The sequence below is a fragment of the Podarcis cretensis genome, assembly GCF_951804945.1.
Source record: "Podarcis cretensis genome assembly, chromosome: 8".
Taxonomy (NCBI): Eukaryota; Metazoa; Chordata; class Lepidosauria; order Squamata; family Lacertidae; genus Podarcis; species Podarcis cretensis.
Window position 1 is genome coordinate 48,928,178 of NC_137177.1, and position 16,701 is coordinate 48,944,878.

The 16,701-nt window shown below is 47.0% G+C and overlaps 1 protein-coding gene across 1 annotated transcript; it reads right to left on the reverse strand.

Annotated features, from left to right (window-relative positions):
• Positions 1 to 1,253: 1,253 nt before the first annotated feature.
• Positions 1,254 to 16,591, reverse strand: E2F4 (E2F transcription factor 4). Its single transcript, XM_079987864.1, is given in 10 exon segments — positions 1,254 to 3,511; positions 4,519 to 4,563; positions 5,242 to 5,289; positions 6,475 to 6,666; positions 9,421 to 9,709; positions 10,268 to 10,329; positions 11,127 to 11,172; positions 11,766 to 11,928; positions 12,991 to 13,100; positions 16,354 to 16,591. Coding segments are annotated over 10 exon segments (1,200 nt in total). The 5' UTR covers positions 16,483 to 16,591; the 3' UTR covers positions 1,254 to 3,395.
• Between the last annotated feature and the right edge of the window lie 110 nt (positions 16,592 to 16,701).

The window sequence follows — 16,701 nt, forward strand, 5'->3', positions numbered from 1 at the left end:
TGGTCCGGGATTTCTAAAAGTCAGTATGGTTTGGGATGGGCGGTACCCAGAGCAAGATGCTCCCTAACCGTTTGGTCTCTCCTGAGCAGCAATCTGCCATCAGGATAAGGCTCTGTGGGCGGCAGGAGCCTCAGGGCAAGAGTCCCCAAACCCACTAAGCAAGGCAATGCACAGTACCTTTGGGGTAGTCACAGTGGAGTAGCGTGGGGGGGGTGGCTCTGGGCGCACCATGGCGGGGCATGAACCAGGCACACCCACACCCCTCAGAGTCCCCTCTCACACCCTGCCGGTGTGGGCAATCAACCAGCAGCTCTGGCAGAGGAGAGTAGGCAGCAATGCTGCCACCCACTCTCCTGGACTGGGGTGCATGAATGTGTCCCTGCCGCAGCGGGCTCCCCCTGGGCCGTGCCATCTTCGAGGGCACACCCCACATCGCTGACCCGGGTGCTATTTGATAAGTTCCACCACTGGGTAGCCAGCATGTTCACTCTCTTGTCTCAGCGACGTCTACACTGGCTTGGTCACGTCCACAGAACGGAAGATAGAATACTCAAGGATGTGCTCTAGGGGAGCTGGCTCCCAGTACCAGACCCATTGGCAGATCAACTCTGTGTTACAAAGATGTCTGCAAAGGTGGCATGAAGGCTGGCAACCCCAACCCCATGATGCAGGCAACCACAGCACCTGGAGACCATCAGTTACCGTCGGTTGTGCATCCATAGTAGTGACCGGAGGAGGAATGGCTGCTGGGAGGAGCGCAGAGAGAAGAAACGCCACAGTGCATCTGCAGCAGCAGCACAACCAGAGGCCTTCATCTGCCCCAGCTGCAACTAAACATCTCTCCTGTATCAGTCTCTACAGCCACAGAAGGCACTGCAACCTTCCAGCAGTTTGACTGCCTAGACTGACAGATGCAACCAGAGCCAACATGGTGCCCTCAGATGCTAATGGGCTTCACCTCTCATGAGCTCCAGAGAGCATGGCTGATGACCAGGGTTGATGGGAGGTGTAAACCAACATCTGGAGGGGCAAATATTAGCCACACCTGATTTATTGCCTAATTTGAGACTGGATGAGACTATTTGAAAAAGAAACCAAAAGAGGCAGCTGTTGCTTCTTTTCCAGACGCTCCGTGCAATGGAAATCCTTCTTTAGCATTAGAATCTCTTTAAACTCTGCCTTGCAATACACAGCATCAGCCAGGCTGCAGAGGACATGAAATGGCTTGTTCCAACATGCTGACAGGAAACAGCTTTGGAAAGGTTTTGTTTATTCACTCAAAAAAAAACAAAAACTGTACAAATATTACAGGCAAGTCTCTTGCTGCAAAAAGTATAAAAATAATCTTTATATATGAATCAAAGTTCATTTCCACCCCCCTTCCCATTGTACATTTTCTTTAGGTATCTTTTTCAGGACGTCATCTAAAGAGAAGGCAAGAAATTTATAGCAAAGGGAAGTGACGGTTCAGCTGCTAAACAGATCCCTCCGAAAGACACCAAGAAGCCTGTGAGTCTATTGGGGAGGAAGAAATGCGACACACCTCTGGGCTTCCTAGAGCATCTGTGCAATGCAGGAACTGCTCTGGAAACAGAGACATGCAGGCCAGGAAGGTGTCCTCACAAGTGCCTAAGCACATGGGTAGCCCTCCAGGTGTGGCTAGACTAGAACTCCCAAAGCTCCCTGACCATGTGGGCTGGGGCTGATGGGAGTTGGAGTACAACATCTGGAGGACACCACGTTGCCCATCCCTGCTAAACAGGACACCAGAGGCTTCTCTAAACACGAAGCATCTGGAAGCAGAGTATTAACAAGTTCCCACTCTGGAAAGGATGCCGAGGAATTGTAGGGCTGTATATTCCATACGGAGGGAAGTATCGGCTGCACCACTTACAGCCTTGTGGCCACTCTTAGGAAGCAGGACAGGGCAGCCAGCTTAAACTAGCTCTTGCTGGCCAAAAGCTACCACATGACAACACAAACATTCCCTGATTTAATATGGGCGGCTTAGTGGTGAGTGTGCTTAGGGCTGCAGGTCGAAATCCCACTGAAATCAAACTCTTCACCCAAGCAGCAGTTTTTAAGGTTAGGGTGCAAGGCAGCACCACCTTCATATTCAGTGCCTGCGGCCGAGAACTGTGCAAAGGTTATGGGCCAGGGAGCGTGATTTAGGGGCTGGCATCTGGTAAAAGCACAACTGCAGACTGGAGAGCAACACTGCGGTTATGGGAAAGAGGTTGAGAAGTGCAAAGGAGTCATAGGAGGAGGTTCACCAACCCAGATCCTCACGGGTGCAGGTGGGGAGGTGAGCAATACTCAGTGCTGGAAGGTGGGGAAGATGTGTCGCATACAGACTCTGGGAGAGAAGGTAAGCTGCACGGACGGGCATCCAAATGAAACCAGCAATTTGGAAAGGGGAAAATGCAGTAGCTCGAATGCACTCAAAAAAGCCCACCTTCAGCATTGACCGAGGATATTGAAATAAATCACCCAGACTTGGCCCCTTTCCTCAATCCAAGCCCCTCCATCTTGGGCTCTCACTGTCGAGCTCAGGGCCTTGCATTGCAGGCAATCCCAGCCAAGCTTCCCCATCCCTAAACAACTTGGCTGTTGGGGAGGGGGCAATTTGTTTCTCCATCCTGACTCTTTGGAGGAAAAGTGACTGTGCAAAACTGGCACCTCTACACGGCTAAAGGAGAAGAACTGGACATGTTTCGGCTTGCAAGACCGAGTGATCGTCGTGCTCTCAAAGTGAAACAGAAGCGGCTGAAACTCGAGAAGAAGCTTCTGAGCACCTTCCATACATAAAATGGATCCAAGGCAGGGTTGACGAGGCGTCGCTTCCCCCTCTCCCCCTCGTTCCTTGTGCCAAGTGTGTAGTTGCCAGAGAAAGAACAGGAAATGAGCACCTCTGAAATACATAGAGACAAGCTATAAAGACAAGACAGCACAAGCCTTCCCTGCCCCTGTTGTTCAGCCCTATTTTCTCCAGAAAGTGCCACCAGGAGTGTAGGGGAGCCAAGCCAGGCTTGCAGACCCAAGGAAGCTCTTCTGCTGTTCAGGAAGAATTGACCGCAGGCCACTGGGAAGGAGGCCTCAGATCTAGTGAAAGGACAGCCAAAAATGGAGCAAGAGGGAAACCAGGGGACTGCCTTGTGCAACATAGGAAAGGAAGAAAAGAAGCCAGGAAAGGGAGCTGCTGCTCCTGCTGCTGCTGCTGCTGCTTGGTCCACAAGTCCATCCCTGTTGATCTTCAGTCAAGACCAGAGCAGCCAAGTGTGTCACTCAAGCACTAGAGCAGAAAAGGAATCCAAAAAAACACCAGGTTTTTCCAAAGACTGGTTTGTTTGTTTTTTAAAAAACACGTATCCTAAAGTCCATCCATATGCCAGGAGTCAGAGGTTGAGGATAGGCACATCGAAAAGGTCACACACTCCTTCGCTCTCATCCAGGTTGTAGATGTAGTCGTGGTCACCAGGAGGCGGGGAGAGACGGAGTAAAGGAGCAAATACTGTTGAAGGGAAAGGAGTACAGTCAGGCTGTGTCTGGCTCACTGTGCCTGTATGTATGCTGGCCCTTTGGCAACAAAAACCAGGGCAAGGGCCCTCCCACATGCTGCAACACCCGACCCACATGCCTCCCTGCCCTGCATGCTTTACCAAAAGTAGAAGACCTTAGAAGACCCAAGGAGCAGATTGCCCATGTCAACTTGTAGCTTGACCCTCAGGACTCACCATTAAACCCAACCTTCAAACACGGTACCCTGCTTTAACTTTAGAACCTATAAGCTCCTTTGCTCTTCTATGCCTCTTTTAGGGCACACAAATAAACTGCAGATATACCAATGTCACATTTACTCCTTCTCTCTGAGGAAGTGTAGCTGCAGGGTGGGGAAAGAAGAGGAACTGGTGGGGTTAAGGACCCACAACACGAAGTGCTTAGTATCTTCACCCATCTACAAACCCCTGGATTTTGGGGGATGAACAGCCATGGCAATTAAACTACTACAGAACCAACATGTATGTTGTTGTTTTTCAAAAAGGGGGCAGCAAAGATAAACATATGCTTTATGTTTTGTGGTGGGTGGAAGGGACAGTTAAAACAAAAATAATACGTGCAACTTTAGGTCACTTCTTGTGGATCCTAACCACTTAGCTTGTGGATCCTAACCAGTTAGTCCAGATATGGAGAACCTTTGGCCTTCTAGATGTTGTTGTATTACAACTCCCATCGGCCCCAGTAAGCATGGCCGATGGCCAGTGATGATGGGAGTTGTAATTCAGCAACATCAGGAGTACAAGGGATCCAAATGATGTCCTGCTTGTAAACAGACCCACACCTGTGTTAGTTTGAGACCAGTGTGCATTAACCTACTCAGTTGATTACAGTTCAGCTGAGCTTTACCATTTGCTTACAGTTCAACTGGACCAACTCAATTTCCTATACCCTAACTTTCTAGCCTTACCCAAACCCATCTCCACCCCAAAACTGGGAAATAGCAAAAGGCTTAATCCTTACCATCAGATGACATTAGTTCTTCGAGCAGCTCAGAATTCATGCATTCTGTGTGAAGAAAGAGTTGCATTGCAACCACACACTCTGCTTTGGGATTGTACAATAGAATATTCTGTATCATTTCAAACAAAGGCTCAGGTATGTCAGTTTAGAATACACTCTCATGATAAAGAAGCCAGCTTTGGCTTTGATGGATGTTAACTACCTGGATGTTAACTGTAAACAGAAGCAGTCAGTTGCACACCCCAACTGTGTATTTATAATACAGTCAACACATGACTTTCCCCCAAAGAATCCTGGGAACTGTAGTTCACTCCTACAGATCTACAATTCCCATTATTCTTGGGATAAGTGTTGGACGCCCAGGGAGAAGTGTTACATTCCAGATGACCCAAACAGAGCAATGAGGCCTAAAGGAACTGCTTATTAACAGATGCCAGCTTGCAATGCACCAAGTAATACTGTACAAGACAGAGCGATAGCTACAGGCACCCTAGTTTCACAGCAAGGGCAGTGTCACCACCACAGCATGAGCATCCCTGAGCTAGCTGTTATTTCACATGTATCCAGCAGAGGGCCACTCTGCCATGATATTTGCTTTCTCCAAACCGAGTATAGTAAGGGCCTCTGAAAACATGGGAGAAAATGTGAGATCAAGCAGGTTCAAAGGTCCCTCACGTTGCCCCAGAAAAGTGAAACAAATATAGTTCTGCTGAAGCAACACACCTCTTGTTGGATCAAACATCTCCGAAAGCTCTTTGGGAAGTTCCGGTACTGAAAAACAGAAGAGACGGCACTGGTTTCCATGCTGCTCCAATAATGTCCAAAGTGCGGTAACCTATACAGGGTGCTCTCCCCTGTTTGGTAGCCTCTGTTCACAATCACGAGTCCGTCCATCCCACACACCACGGATGCCTGCCGTAATATTTGGCGGAAGCCCATGTTGCTAGACAGTTCTGCTACAGATGGTTGTGAAGCTTGATGGTATATCTACACTGTGGGCTTAAGGAGGGCTCAGTTTGGAAGCAATGCTAAAGGGCTCCCTATGTACGGTAAATCCATCTGCTCAAGCCTCAGGCTCATGATCTCCTGCAACACACACCAGGATGAGGGGCTCAGAAGCACCAGATCTTACTTATCCAGAATATGTTGCTACTTCCAACCTTGGAACAATGGTTAATTTAAGCTATGGTTTTATTTGTACAGTACAAGCCAGGATCAGAAGCTAGGGCTTTAGCTTTGCTCATTTAAATAAACAATATTTTAAACCAGCCACAGTTTGCCCTTGCTGGATGCAGCAACTGAAAGTTAGCTTCAGCCAGAAAGCTGATGCTTCCCATTTGCCTTTCGCAACTACTCCAGTTGAGCCTTGTCTGTGAACCGGGCCTCAAAGAATCATGGGAACTGTAGTTCTGAGAGTAGCTAGTAATGTCTGGAGACACTCATTCCCACACAACTAAAGATCCTAGGATTCCTTGTACGAAGCCATGGACATGAAAAAAGCACAAAAACTGACATAAATATCCTGCCCACAACCCTGCCTACCGGTATTTTAGAAATCCCATTTCATTGCCCGCTCCAATACAGCATTACGTTGGGGTTTTCTTTAATATGCACTGCATGCCCTCAAAGTGAGACTTGTGGCATCAGCTGATTGAAAGGCGAGGAGCTCCACCCACCTTGCAAAAGTGGCCTGTGACAGGGGGAGGTGGGGTCAATCTGGCCTGCTGGCCACACCCAGTTCTCCACCCTTGTTGCACATGGCAAAGCAGATGCTTTGCTATTCAAAAAAACCCAAAACAAACCATATGCACACAAACATTGCTCCACGGCAGAATTTTAACCATAGCAACCATTACAAAGCTGCTCCAGTTTCTGGAAAAAGAGGGACTCTGTGCCATGCCCATTTGGGAACAGAGGAACCCCCAACCCAAAAGGCAGCAACCAGAGAATTCTCACTTTCTGTGGGGTCTGGCTTGATTGGCTCAAAGGAGGTGGAGGGACTGGGCAGGATGGAGCTGCTGTCCAGCAAGGCAGAGGATTGGAGGGGCTGCGTGTCCAGCCCAGCAGGTGGGCTGGCTGGTGCTGTCGAGGGGGCAAGTGGGTCCAGCTCCCCGCTGCTTCTCGATTCTGCCGTTGAGACGCCACTATCTGCAAAGGTGTAAGACATAGATGGCGACAATTTTGCAACATTTCATGGATTGCACACTGAATAGGACATGACACTCAACCAGCAAACTCCAGGGCAGTACAGTGTTGCATTAAATGCCCACAGGCATCCCCTAAGCCTTATAAATATGCCACAGAAGTTACTAGCCTTCATAGGTCATTGATTAGAACTTTTCTCCTCAACATGCCTTTTCCCACATGAAGGGGATGAATTTTCATATAACCAAAAGCTTTCTGTTATGCTATCCGCCATACTCCAGACATATGCACCACAGGCCAGATGCAACTTAACCAACATGAACATTATCACAATAATGTAAGAATTAGAGACCCAGGGTGTAGATTTTTAAAACATTCTAATATTCTCTGTGTTTGCATTTTATGACTTCCACGCTGCATTCCTTTTCTATCTGACCCTGAAAGTGGCACAAATGGCCCTCCAGGATGTTATTCTAAATCTATCATGAGTTAGGACCAGAGTATAAAATCAGCTATCCTTGAAGCTTCCCCAAGGAAAGTGAGATAAAGGAAGGAATGTCAACAACCTGATGAAGGGCTGCTTGCCAGGGGAACAGTGATAGAAATGCTACATTTGAGACCATATGGCCTGGGCACTCTTGGGGCACCCCAAGCTGATTGTGGGGATCAAGATTGAGCCATGCGTGTTTTGCTTCTCATGACCTGTAACTTTTCCTGATGTATGTAGAAGGATGTTGATGTTTTAAGAACGTTTAGATGTTTTATGACTCTTTTGTGTCCTGTGAGTATAAAACCCTTGTTCTAATTCTCTTAGTGGCAGGCGACTTCTTAACTAGTGGTTCAGCTAGAACAACCACTTAAGTTGAGCTCTGTCTTATTGCTACAATAAATGCTGGGTTCCTAATTGGGCGCTAGCCTCAAATTATTTCCTTGGTTCCGTGTTTTATTTACCCTCGCCTGAGAGCAAGGTGGTGTAGAAGTAAATTCTTACCACAATAACAACCTATTACGCAACTTTAAAAAACAAAAAAACCCAGCTATACTTTTTATTAAAACCTAACAACTGGGAAGATACAGCTTTCCCAAAGAGTCAACCTGTAAACAGTTATCAAAGGTAGGTTTGAGGTTAGAATTTTAGACAAAAAAACCAAGCCACTGCCTTAACAATTCAACACACATTCCAGGAGTGAGGAGTGGTAGACCGCAATTTAATCCTCGAGAGAAAAAAGAGAGAGAACACACATACACACAAACAAATGCACAAGGCAAAGCAAATATTTGTCTCAGGCAGACCTGCCACAGAAAAAACTTGCCCTTTTCTGATGCACTTGCAGTAGGCAGATTGTTAAACTGGTATGTAAGCCATATATGGGGAACCTGTGGCCTTTCAGATGTTTTTGTAGTACTATCGGGCATGCTGGCTGTGGCTGTGTCCAACAATTTCTCTTTTGGAGGGTCACAGGTTCCCCATCACTGATACATGGAATATGTTAGTACACGCACAATATCAAGTTTAAGGAAGGAAGGATGTGGAGAAGGGAAACTTGGGAGTGTGGTGGGGGGAAGGACTGATTTTCTCTCTCTCCCAACAATGGAACAGTAGAGAAAACAGCTGTCAATACTTGATTGGGTTTCTGAATGTATAAGAAGTGTTGTAGATCCAGTTCTCCTGAATCAATTACGAGCCAGGCACCTAACATGAGGATGTTTAGTCGCCTACTGAATACGGGCTTTTTAAAAGGAAATCTTACCCCAAGGTGTAAGCCAGACGTTTATGGAAGATCAATTTTATATTTGATAAAATAGCACTGTTGTTTTTAAGAGCCTGTATGGATAGTTTTATTGTTTGAGTTTGCTGAATTGATTTTACTGTTCTTTGAGCTTGTGTTTCTGTGTTTCATTCTCAGTGTATACCACTTTGATGGTGGCCTATTTAATAATGTGTTTAAAGAAATAAATACATTAAGACTAGTGATGATTACAATGAATGGATGTTATGTGCTTTCCATATCTTAATTTGGGATAAGAAATACAGTAACTACATATATGAAAGAATGTGCTGTTTCAGAACTAGAAAAAAGGAACGTATGTGTTATTGGCTTACAATAATTGTATGTACTGAAAATTATGTCAGATAATTTATATACAACTATAATTTTTAAACATGATGGGAAAAGCTGGTACAGTCCACTGTAAATATATTATTCCAGTTTGAGACCCAAGTACTTTACAGCTGCCTGGCTATACTACTTTCCAAGAATTCAAACTAATTTACACTAAAGCAAATAAACAAAAAGCCAAACAATTATAAAATCACAAGGAGGCTACACATACGATGGAAAAAACTCAGAAAATTTAAATTCTCCCTTAAGGTTTGATGAAATAGGAAGGCTTCACAGCATGTGGGGGGAACCTGTGGCCCTCCAAATGTTGCTGACATCCAGCTCCCATCAGCACCAACCAGTGTGGCCCATGGTTAGGGAAGATGAGAGCTGCAGCCTGACGATATCTGGAGGGCTACAGGATCTCCAGTCCAGTTTGGGTGCAGTTTTGAAAAGGGACAGTGATGTTGGAGGCTTCCTAACCTTGCCTAGGCCAGGTTCCAAAGTTCTCAGGTGACTGCTGAAGAAGGCAGGCCTCTAGCGAAGCCTGCCAACGCCTTTCATCTGGAAGAGGCTGACAGCAAGGCCAAGTGACTCGACTTCAGTGTCATATTCGAGAGAGGTTACAGGAAGGGAAAGCTCCTCTGCGACTCACCTGTGGCGCTGGCTGCTTTCTGCACAGCAGAGACCTGGTCCTGTGTGCTGTTGGGAACAGGCGCAGAAGGGTGGGTGCCACTGGGAAGAGATGCTTCTTGGAAGTGGGCAACAGGTGGTCTCTGTGCCTTAGAGAGTGTGACCGGCTGACACTGAATGAGGTCTTCCGGGGGAGGGACAGGTAGTACCACTGGAGGAGAGCTCCAGGCGTCTTTATTTACAAGCAGGACATCAATTGGACCGCTTGTACTTTTCAGGTGGATCTGGTATTTCTTCTGACCATTTAAGCCCTAAAGAAAGGAAGAGAGATTGCTACAAGGTAAGGCACCCAAGCCAGCGCAGTGATGCATCTATGTGTGTAAAGGACTGTATCCAATATAGTGTTAAGTTACTTAGAATCATAGAACTGTAGGTGGAGGGGACTCTGGGGGTCATCTAGTTTAACCCCCTGCAACGCAGGAATCTCAACAATCTTAGCGGGACACTTGTTCCACTGGCAAAATGTTTTGTGCCAGATGAATGTTGTTGTGCAAGAAAATGCAAAATGAAAGCTCCTTGACAACTTGCAGCCAGCATCAACCTGCAATGCGAGATGCTGCTGAGTGTTCCAAGGGTCACCAGTTCATTGAGGTTTCAGCCACAGGTTTTTTCCTGCCCGACCACATTTTAACTGGAAGTGCTCGGGATTAAACCTGGGACCTCCTGCAGGCAAAACATGAGCTACGGTGGCACCAACAGGAGCCCAACAACACCAGGAGGGCCAAAGGTTAGCGATCCCTCATATAAGACTTCCACCATAGCCTCTTTGCAACCAGGGACCATTCCTTTGTTACCCATGTGCCACCTACCTCAGGGACAGGAACCTCTAACTGAGTACCCGATGGGGCTCGGATGGCTAGCAGTGTGTCACCTGGAACAAGAGAGCAAACGCAGCATTTACTAATCTGATCTAGGTGAAGAATGGAGCAGCAAGCCGTTGCAAGCCCAGACGCGCACTCTTTCTCTTTCCTCCTTTTTCACCTCTTCCCTCAAGAGATGGAAGACCTGTGGCCCTCCAGATGTTGCTAGATGCCAACTCCCATCAGCCTCACAAGGTTGGCCAATGGCCAGGGTTGATGGAAGTCATAGTTCAGCCACATCAGCAGGGACAACACTTCCCCATCCATGCTTTACCTGGTCTGCAAACCTTTAATGCGGCCAGTAACATTGGCAGGAAAAAAGGACATCTCCCAGACTTGCGTACAGTTCTCAGATACAGAAGGGCAGTGTGAGCATTTGTGTATTGTTTTTTTTAAAGGCTGCTTGTATTTTTTCAGAGCAAAAGGCCATTTCATTCACAATATTTATCTGGCTAATGCTAGTAGACCTAAGTGACTAAAGCAAGGTGATGGCAAAACAGAGTATACATGAGGGGAATCCAGCCTGGGTAGTAAGACAAGGGCTGCTGCACTTTCTGAGAGCTGTGAAGGTTTGCCTCATTTCTAAGAAAAACAGGCTCTAAACTCTGGAACTCTTGCCCAGCTCAGTTCATTTGTTCCTAGAGCAAGGAGTGGGGTCCCCAACGTTGCTGAGCTCCCCCACCCACCAGCATAGTCAATGATCAGAGATGATCGGAGTTGTAGCCTAATAACACCTGGAGAGCACCATGCCAAGGAAAAGGTATGGCATACAGGGGGGGAATCTAGCTAGGATACACCACATCCTCACCTGGAAAGCATTTGCAGAGGTCCTCATCAGTCACATAGGCTAACGTTCCTGAAGTTAAGGGGGAAAACCAGATGCATCCAGAAACAACAAGATCATTGGACAAAGGAACACTTCAAGATGTTTAGGGGAATTGGAAGAAACAAGTGAACAACAGATCTAGTTATCAGTCGGTGCTGCAGAACACGCTGGTCAGAATGTGTCCTATGTGCCCCACCTACTGGGTGCATCTCTACAAAAGCAGCAGCAGAGGAGGAAATTTTGGATCCAATACATTTACTTAACACTTTTTAAGCTCCACCCACCCACCTGTATTATAAAGTAGTTTCAAACAACAGTGAATAGTTATGGCTTTCCCCCAAAGACACACACAGTCACTATCTCACCATAGATGTCTCACTGGCCAATGCTGTGGACCTGACCCAGCAAGAAGACTGAAATTTCTGTATCCTGCACAGAGTGGCAAGTGATTTGAAATTAAAGAGTTGTGCCAGCACTACAGGATCGGTGTCACTGCCTTCAAGCCCTGGAAAGTAATGTTTTCCTTCCGCCATCCTAGAAGGATCAACTTGGAACGAGCATTGGAAACTCGAAGTGAAAGGGGGAAGAAGGAAAAAGGACTACGGTGCACTCAGAAGGATATCGGCTGTTTTGTACATCGTCCGTCACATTTTTGATGCTTTGCTGCACCCACATCTTTTGCTGCTCCAGCTCCCGCTCCCGCTGCTCCAGGTCCTCAATCTCTGCCTTCAGCTCTATCAGCTTGTGGGCAATTTCACGAGTGTTGCAGCCAGGACCTACTCCTCTGGAGGGAACGAGAATTGGAAGCAAGAAAAATGAGAGAGGCCACTTCTTGCAGAGCTTCCCTAGAGGGCATGAGCTATCAGAGGCACTGCCATCGCAACCGCAAAATACCTCCCCAAACCCACAGGATTGTTCAGTCGCGCTGAGCACAAACTATTCCTCCCTTTTGTTTCCAAGCTCAAACTTTCCAGAGAGGAATGGACAGCCCTTTAGATATTATGTCTCTATCCAGTATGGTGCAGTGGTTAGTGTGCAGGACTAGGATCTGGGAGACCAGGGTTCAAATTGCCACCGGGCCATGAATCTCACTGTGTGACCTGGGGCTAGTCACTGCCTCTTAGCCTAACCAACTTCACAGGGTTGCTGTGGGGATTAAATGAAGAATGGGGAGAAACCTTGTGACCATCTTGAGCTCCTTGGAGAAAAAGGTGGGCTATAAATGCAATAAATAATAAAAATAAAATATTCAAAGATCTCCTTCCACCAACACAGTTCCCTCGGAAGAGAGTTCCTCCAAACTTCAGTCATGTTTTTACTCCCAAATAGTACATCATGTCATTAGGTTTCAGGTGAGGTACATTTTTTATAAGTTAGAACCTATAAATGCTATACTGCCAACATCAAGGGGAAAATATCATGGTGGCAAACAGCATAAAATAAATTTATATTCGTAAAACAATTATAAAATACATCCCAAATTAGTATATCTGCTTAATACATCAAACATAACTGGATCACTGCTCAGGAAAAGCAAATGCAAAGAGATGAGTTTAAGCAGGCACCTAAATCCCAATGCTGTGGGTACCTGCAACTCCCCTTACAGCTCAATTTCATAAGCTATTTCCCTACTATTTGTGACCACTCAGCAAACAGAAGTACAGCATGACCATTGGTGAAGCTTATTCAAAACTGCCTTAAATGCTGCACTCAGGACACAGTCAACTACTCAAATGCAAGCTGTGACTGTGCCACACTCCTCAAATGCAACTGCCCCCCATGCATCACTGAGAACAGAGCCTAGTTTCAGGATCACCAATCCTTGCTCCAATTCACGGGCACTTACTTCCACTGTATACTGTTCTTGGACTTCTTCTCAATCAGCCCTATGCCCTCAAGGACATTGGTGATGTCATAAATGCGCCGCTTCTGCCGCACTGCCAAGGTATCTGCTGCCTGTGTAGGAAACCCAAAACATTATCATGCCCTGCTCACGAATGCCTGAGCCACTCAGAGAACAGCAGGAAGCTGACAAAACAAAAAAACACCTCCAGCCACTTTGTCAGTTATACATAGGAACATGCCTGGACTCAGTGTCTTGGGTTTGGGAGAGGAACCATCAATTAAATCTCTTTGCCTCCCACATGTTCCATTTTGGGGGGGTTAGTTTATAAACAAAACAGAAGTTCAGCAAGAGAAGCTGCAACCCATCTGCCATCCTGGGGTTCCTTCCAAGTGGCCCCAAAGACTGCCTGATGTCATGGCAGATGAGGGCACAAATCCTACCTTTCATGGCAGAAAAGCGTACGTGTGTGGCATTGCTTTCTCTGCTACATTACCACACAAAGAGACAACTTGGTGTAGTGGCTAGAGAACTGGGTGAGGAATCCAAATCTGCACTCAGCCATAAAGCCTTGCTTGGAGCAGTCACTCTCTCAGCCTAATCCTATCTAGCCAAGTTATTGTGAATGGGAGACAGGAGAGGGAAATATGTAAATTGTCTTGGGCTCCCTGCAGGAAGAACAGGATAATGTAATATCATAATCATTATGATGATAATATTGCAATCCCAAAATCTATAACATATAAAAGATGATTTCCTATTTATTACTATTACTATTATATATCCACTGTTCAGAACATCAATGAACAGTGATGTGGATTATCAGTATCCAGTGTAAGAACCAAACTCTCTATATCCTGTTTAGGCAGTATCGCTGCAGGGCAGCTAGGTTGTATTCTGTGACTTTTCTGGATCCTCAGCTTCACCAAATGTATAGCATGCATAAACAGGTAATGCCTGGAAGCATATCCAGCAGTAAGATGCAATAGAGGGGAAAAATCAAAATCCCCTATATCATTGTTGCATAAAATGCAATGTGTTAACAAATGCCTGATGTGTTAACAAAGATTTTGTAGATACCAAGATGCCCTTTTCTCAAGGTAAAGGTGAAAAGGTAGGTAGATTAGAGCGCTTACTATTAGAAAGCAGGTTCTAGAGAAATTAAGAGGACTCGTAATTTCACCCATATAAAAATATTCAGATGTCTTTCAGTCACACAATGCTGGGAGCACAAATGGATCAAAGGGAGTTGTGTAAGAGCAGCTTATGCTATGTGTCCACGTAACGTGGTATTGTCTGCTCTCATTGGCAGCAGCTCACATTACCTGCCGTTAGATTTTATTTTAATCTTCAAATGCCAGCGAATGAACTCTGAACCTTCTGCACACAAAACATGTGCTCTACTACTGAGCTATGGTCAGCAACATGCAGCACAGTTCATGTTTGTTAAATAGACAAGTGCAACTTTGTCATTCACAAGAACAGTATGACTACTACATAAGAACATACATAAAGTGCCCATGGACATATGCTGCTGCTAACAGAGCCTGCATGAAAAAGAAGTCAGGTTCAATCCTTAGCATCTCTAAGTAGGGATAGGAAGGACCCTGGATTGTACACAAGTTCTACTCAGAGTAGACCCACTGAAATTAATGGACCTATATTAATAATGCCCATTAATTTCAATGGATCTACTCTGAGTGGCGCTAAACTGTATGCAACCCTCCAATCTTAAACCCTGGCAAGCTTTTGCCAGTAATTTAAAGTTTAGATAATATTGAGCTAGGGGGAACAAGGCAGCTTCTTATGTCTGCTCCTCTGGAGTTAGCAAAATACAAGAGCTGCCTTGATGAAAAGTCTCAAGCTGCAACCCTCCTTGCACTTCTGTAGGCGTAAGCACCACCTGAAGAGAGGGGGGTTTGCTTTGGTGCAAAGATACACAGACCTATGCTGTCAAAGCCATCATCAATCACCTTAGACAGGGCTCCAGCAGGGCTCCTTCCCACTGCTGTTCCCTTCCAAACCAAAGGCCCTTAGATGGCCATGCAGCTTACTGGCCTAGTTCACATAAGAAGCCACATCTGGATTCAGTAACACTAAACTAATGCTTTTTTTGTTGTTGTTTAAACAGTTTGTGGTTCATAGCATTAAAAGCTTCTTCCTGCCCACTTTTTCTACTCTAGATTTCCCATGTTTGGTCCTAAACCGTTTTGAACTGCAGAGGCTGTTTCCCCATCTGCCTGCATTGCAGTGGAACCAAAAGCAGATTTCAGTTAAGGTTAAGCACTTCAGGCAAGGTTGCGAACACCTGCAGTCCCTTTCACACAGAAGCCACTGTTGCGGTAAAGCAGAAGCTCCTGCAACTGCTGGAGTTCTGCACTGGCAACAGACTGATCACACCTGTGACTAAGTTATACATATGCAACCAGCTCAGTGTAACACCCCCACCCGCAGAGATCCCTTCATGCACTCCTGCAGTCCATACCCAACATGCAACTCAGCATTATCTCCCCTTTTGGCGGATGCTGCACCTTAACGGTCATGCTTCCTTGATATGAGGTGAGGGAGGTCAGAGGAAGAGCTAGCAAACAGGTGGGGAAGCAGTTGGCTCCCAAAGTTTGCTCATTTGGTCTGAGGACAGAGAGAGAGAGAAAAGCCCAATTCAAGGCAAGATCTATTAACTGGGATTTTTCCTAACACACACACACATCCAACCCTGCATGGGAAGATGGAACGGAGTCAAGAGATCCCAAATGTGGACACACAGCAACAGACCAAAGCTCCAGACAAAAGGAGGTGGTCGGAACAGATACCTAATAGGGCCCGATCCTTACTTTCCGTAAGCCCGATCCGGCCCCAAGAGGCAAATCTTGCCACCGCCACTCCACGCTGCCTCCTTTCCCTTGTCTGTACCATCGGGTGGGCAGAAAGCAACTGGGATCTACTGGCAAGGGTTTCTTAACTGTTTTCATAGCAGCAACACAACCCACCCCCCAAAAAAAAATCACTAATGGGGCTGTTGTTGAAATGAAGAAAGCTAATCTAAGCGTGAAAGGGTTGTGATATCAATACCGTTGTGGTACAAGGGAACCCATCCCAGATCCTGGCACCTTGTTCTTACTAGCTGAGTGACACACGTGTGTGTGTGTGTGTGTGTGTGTGTTCAGCTCCCTCTGGCTGATGAAGGGGGGGATTTTGGGGGGAGGAGGGGAACAAAATAGATCCAAGAAGCCCTAAGTCTGCCCAGCAGGAGTGCTTCTTGCCCTGATGGGAGCCAGCCATAGCCCACCCCCAGCCATGTTGTGGAAGCAGGACCCCCCCCCGGCCACCCCGTTTCCCCCGCTCTCTCCTCCTCCTCCTCCTCACCAGCTTGAGGTCGAGCACGCCGTCCTTGGCCTCCTGCAGCAGAGACACGAACTTGGTCGTGAGCAGCCCCAGGCTCTTCTCGTGCCGGCTCGGGGCGCCCCCCGGTGCCTGCGCCGCGGACTCCGCCATCCACGTCCGGCTCAGGCCCTCCGCCGCCGAGGCCGGTGCAGATCCCGGGTCTCCGGTACGGCCCCCGCGCGCTGACCCCTCTGCCGCTTCCGGCCGCCGCAGGGCACGACGGGAGGAGGGAGGAGGAGGGAAGGCTCCATCTTGGGAGAGAGGGCGGAGCGCCGCCACGCTCCCTCCCGCCTCCTTCTGCTCGGCTCCGCCCACCACCACTACCACCGG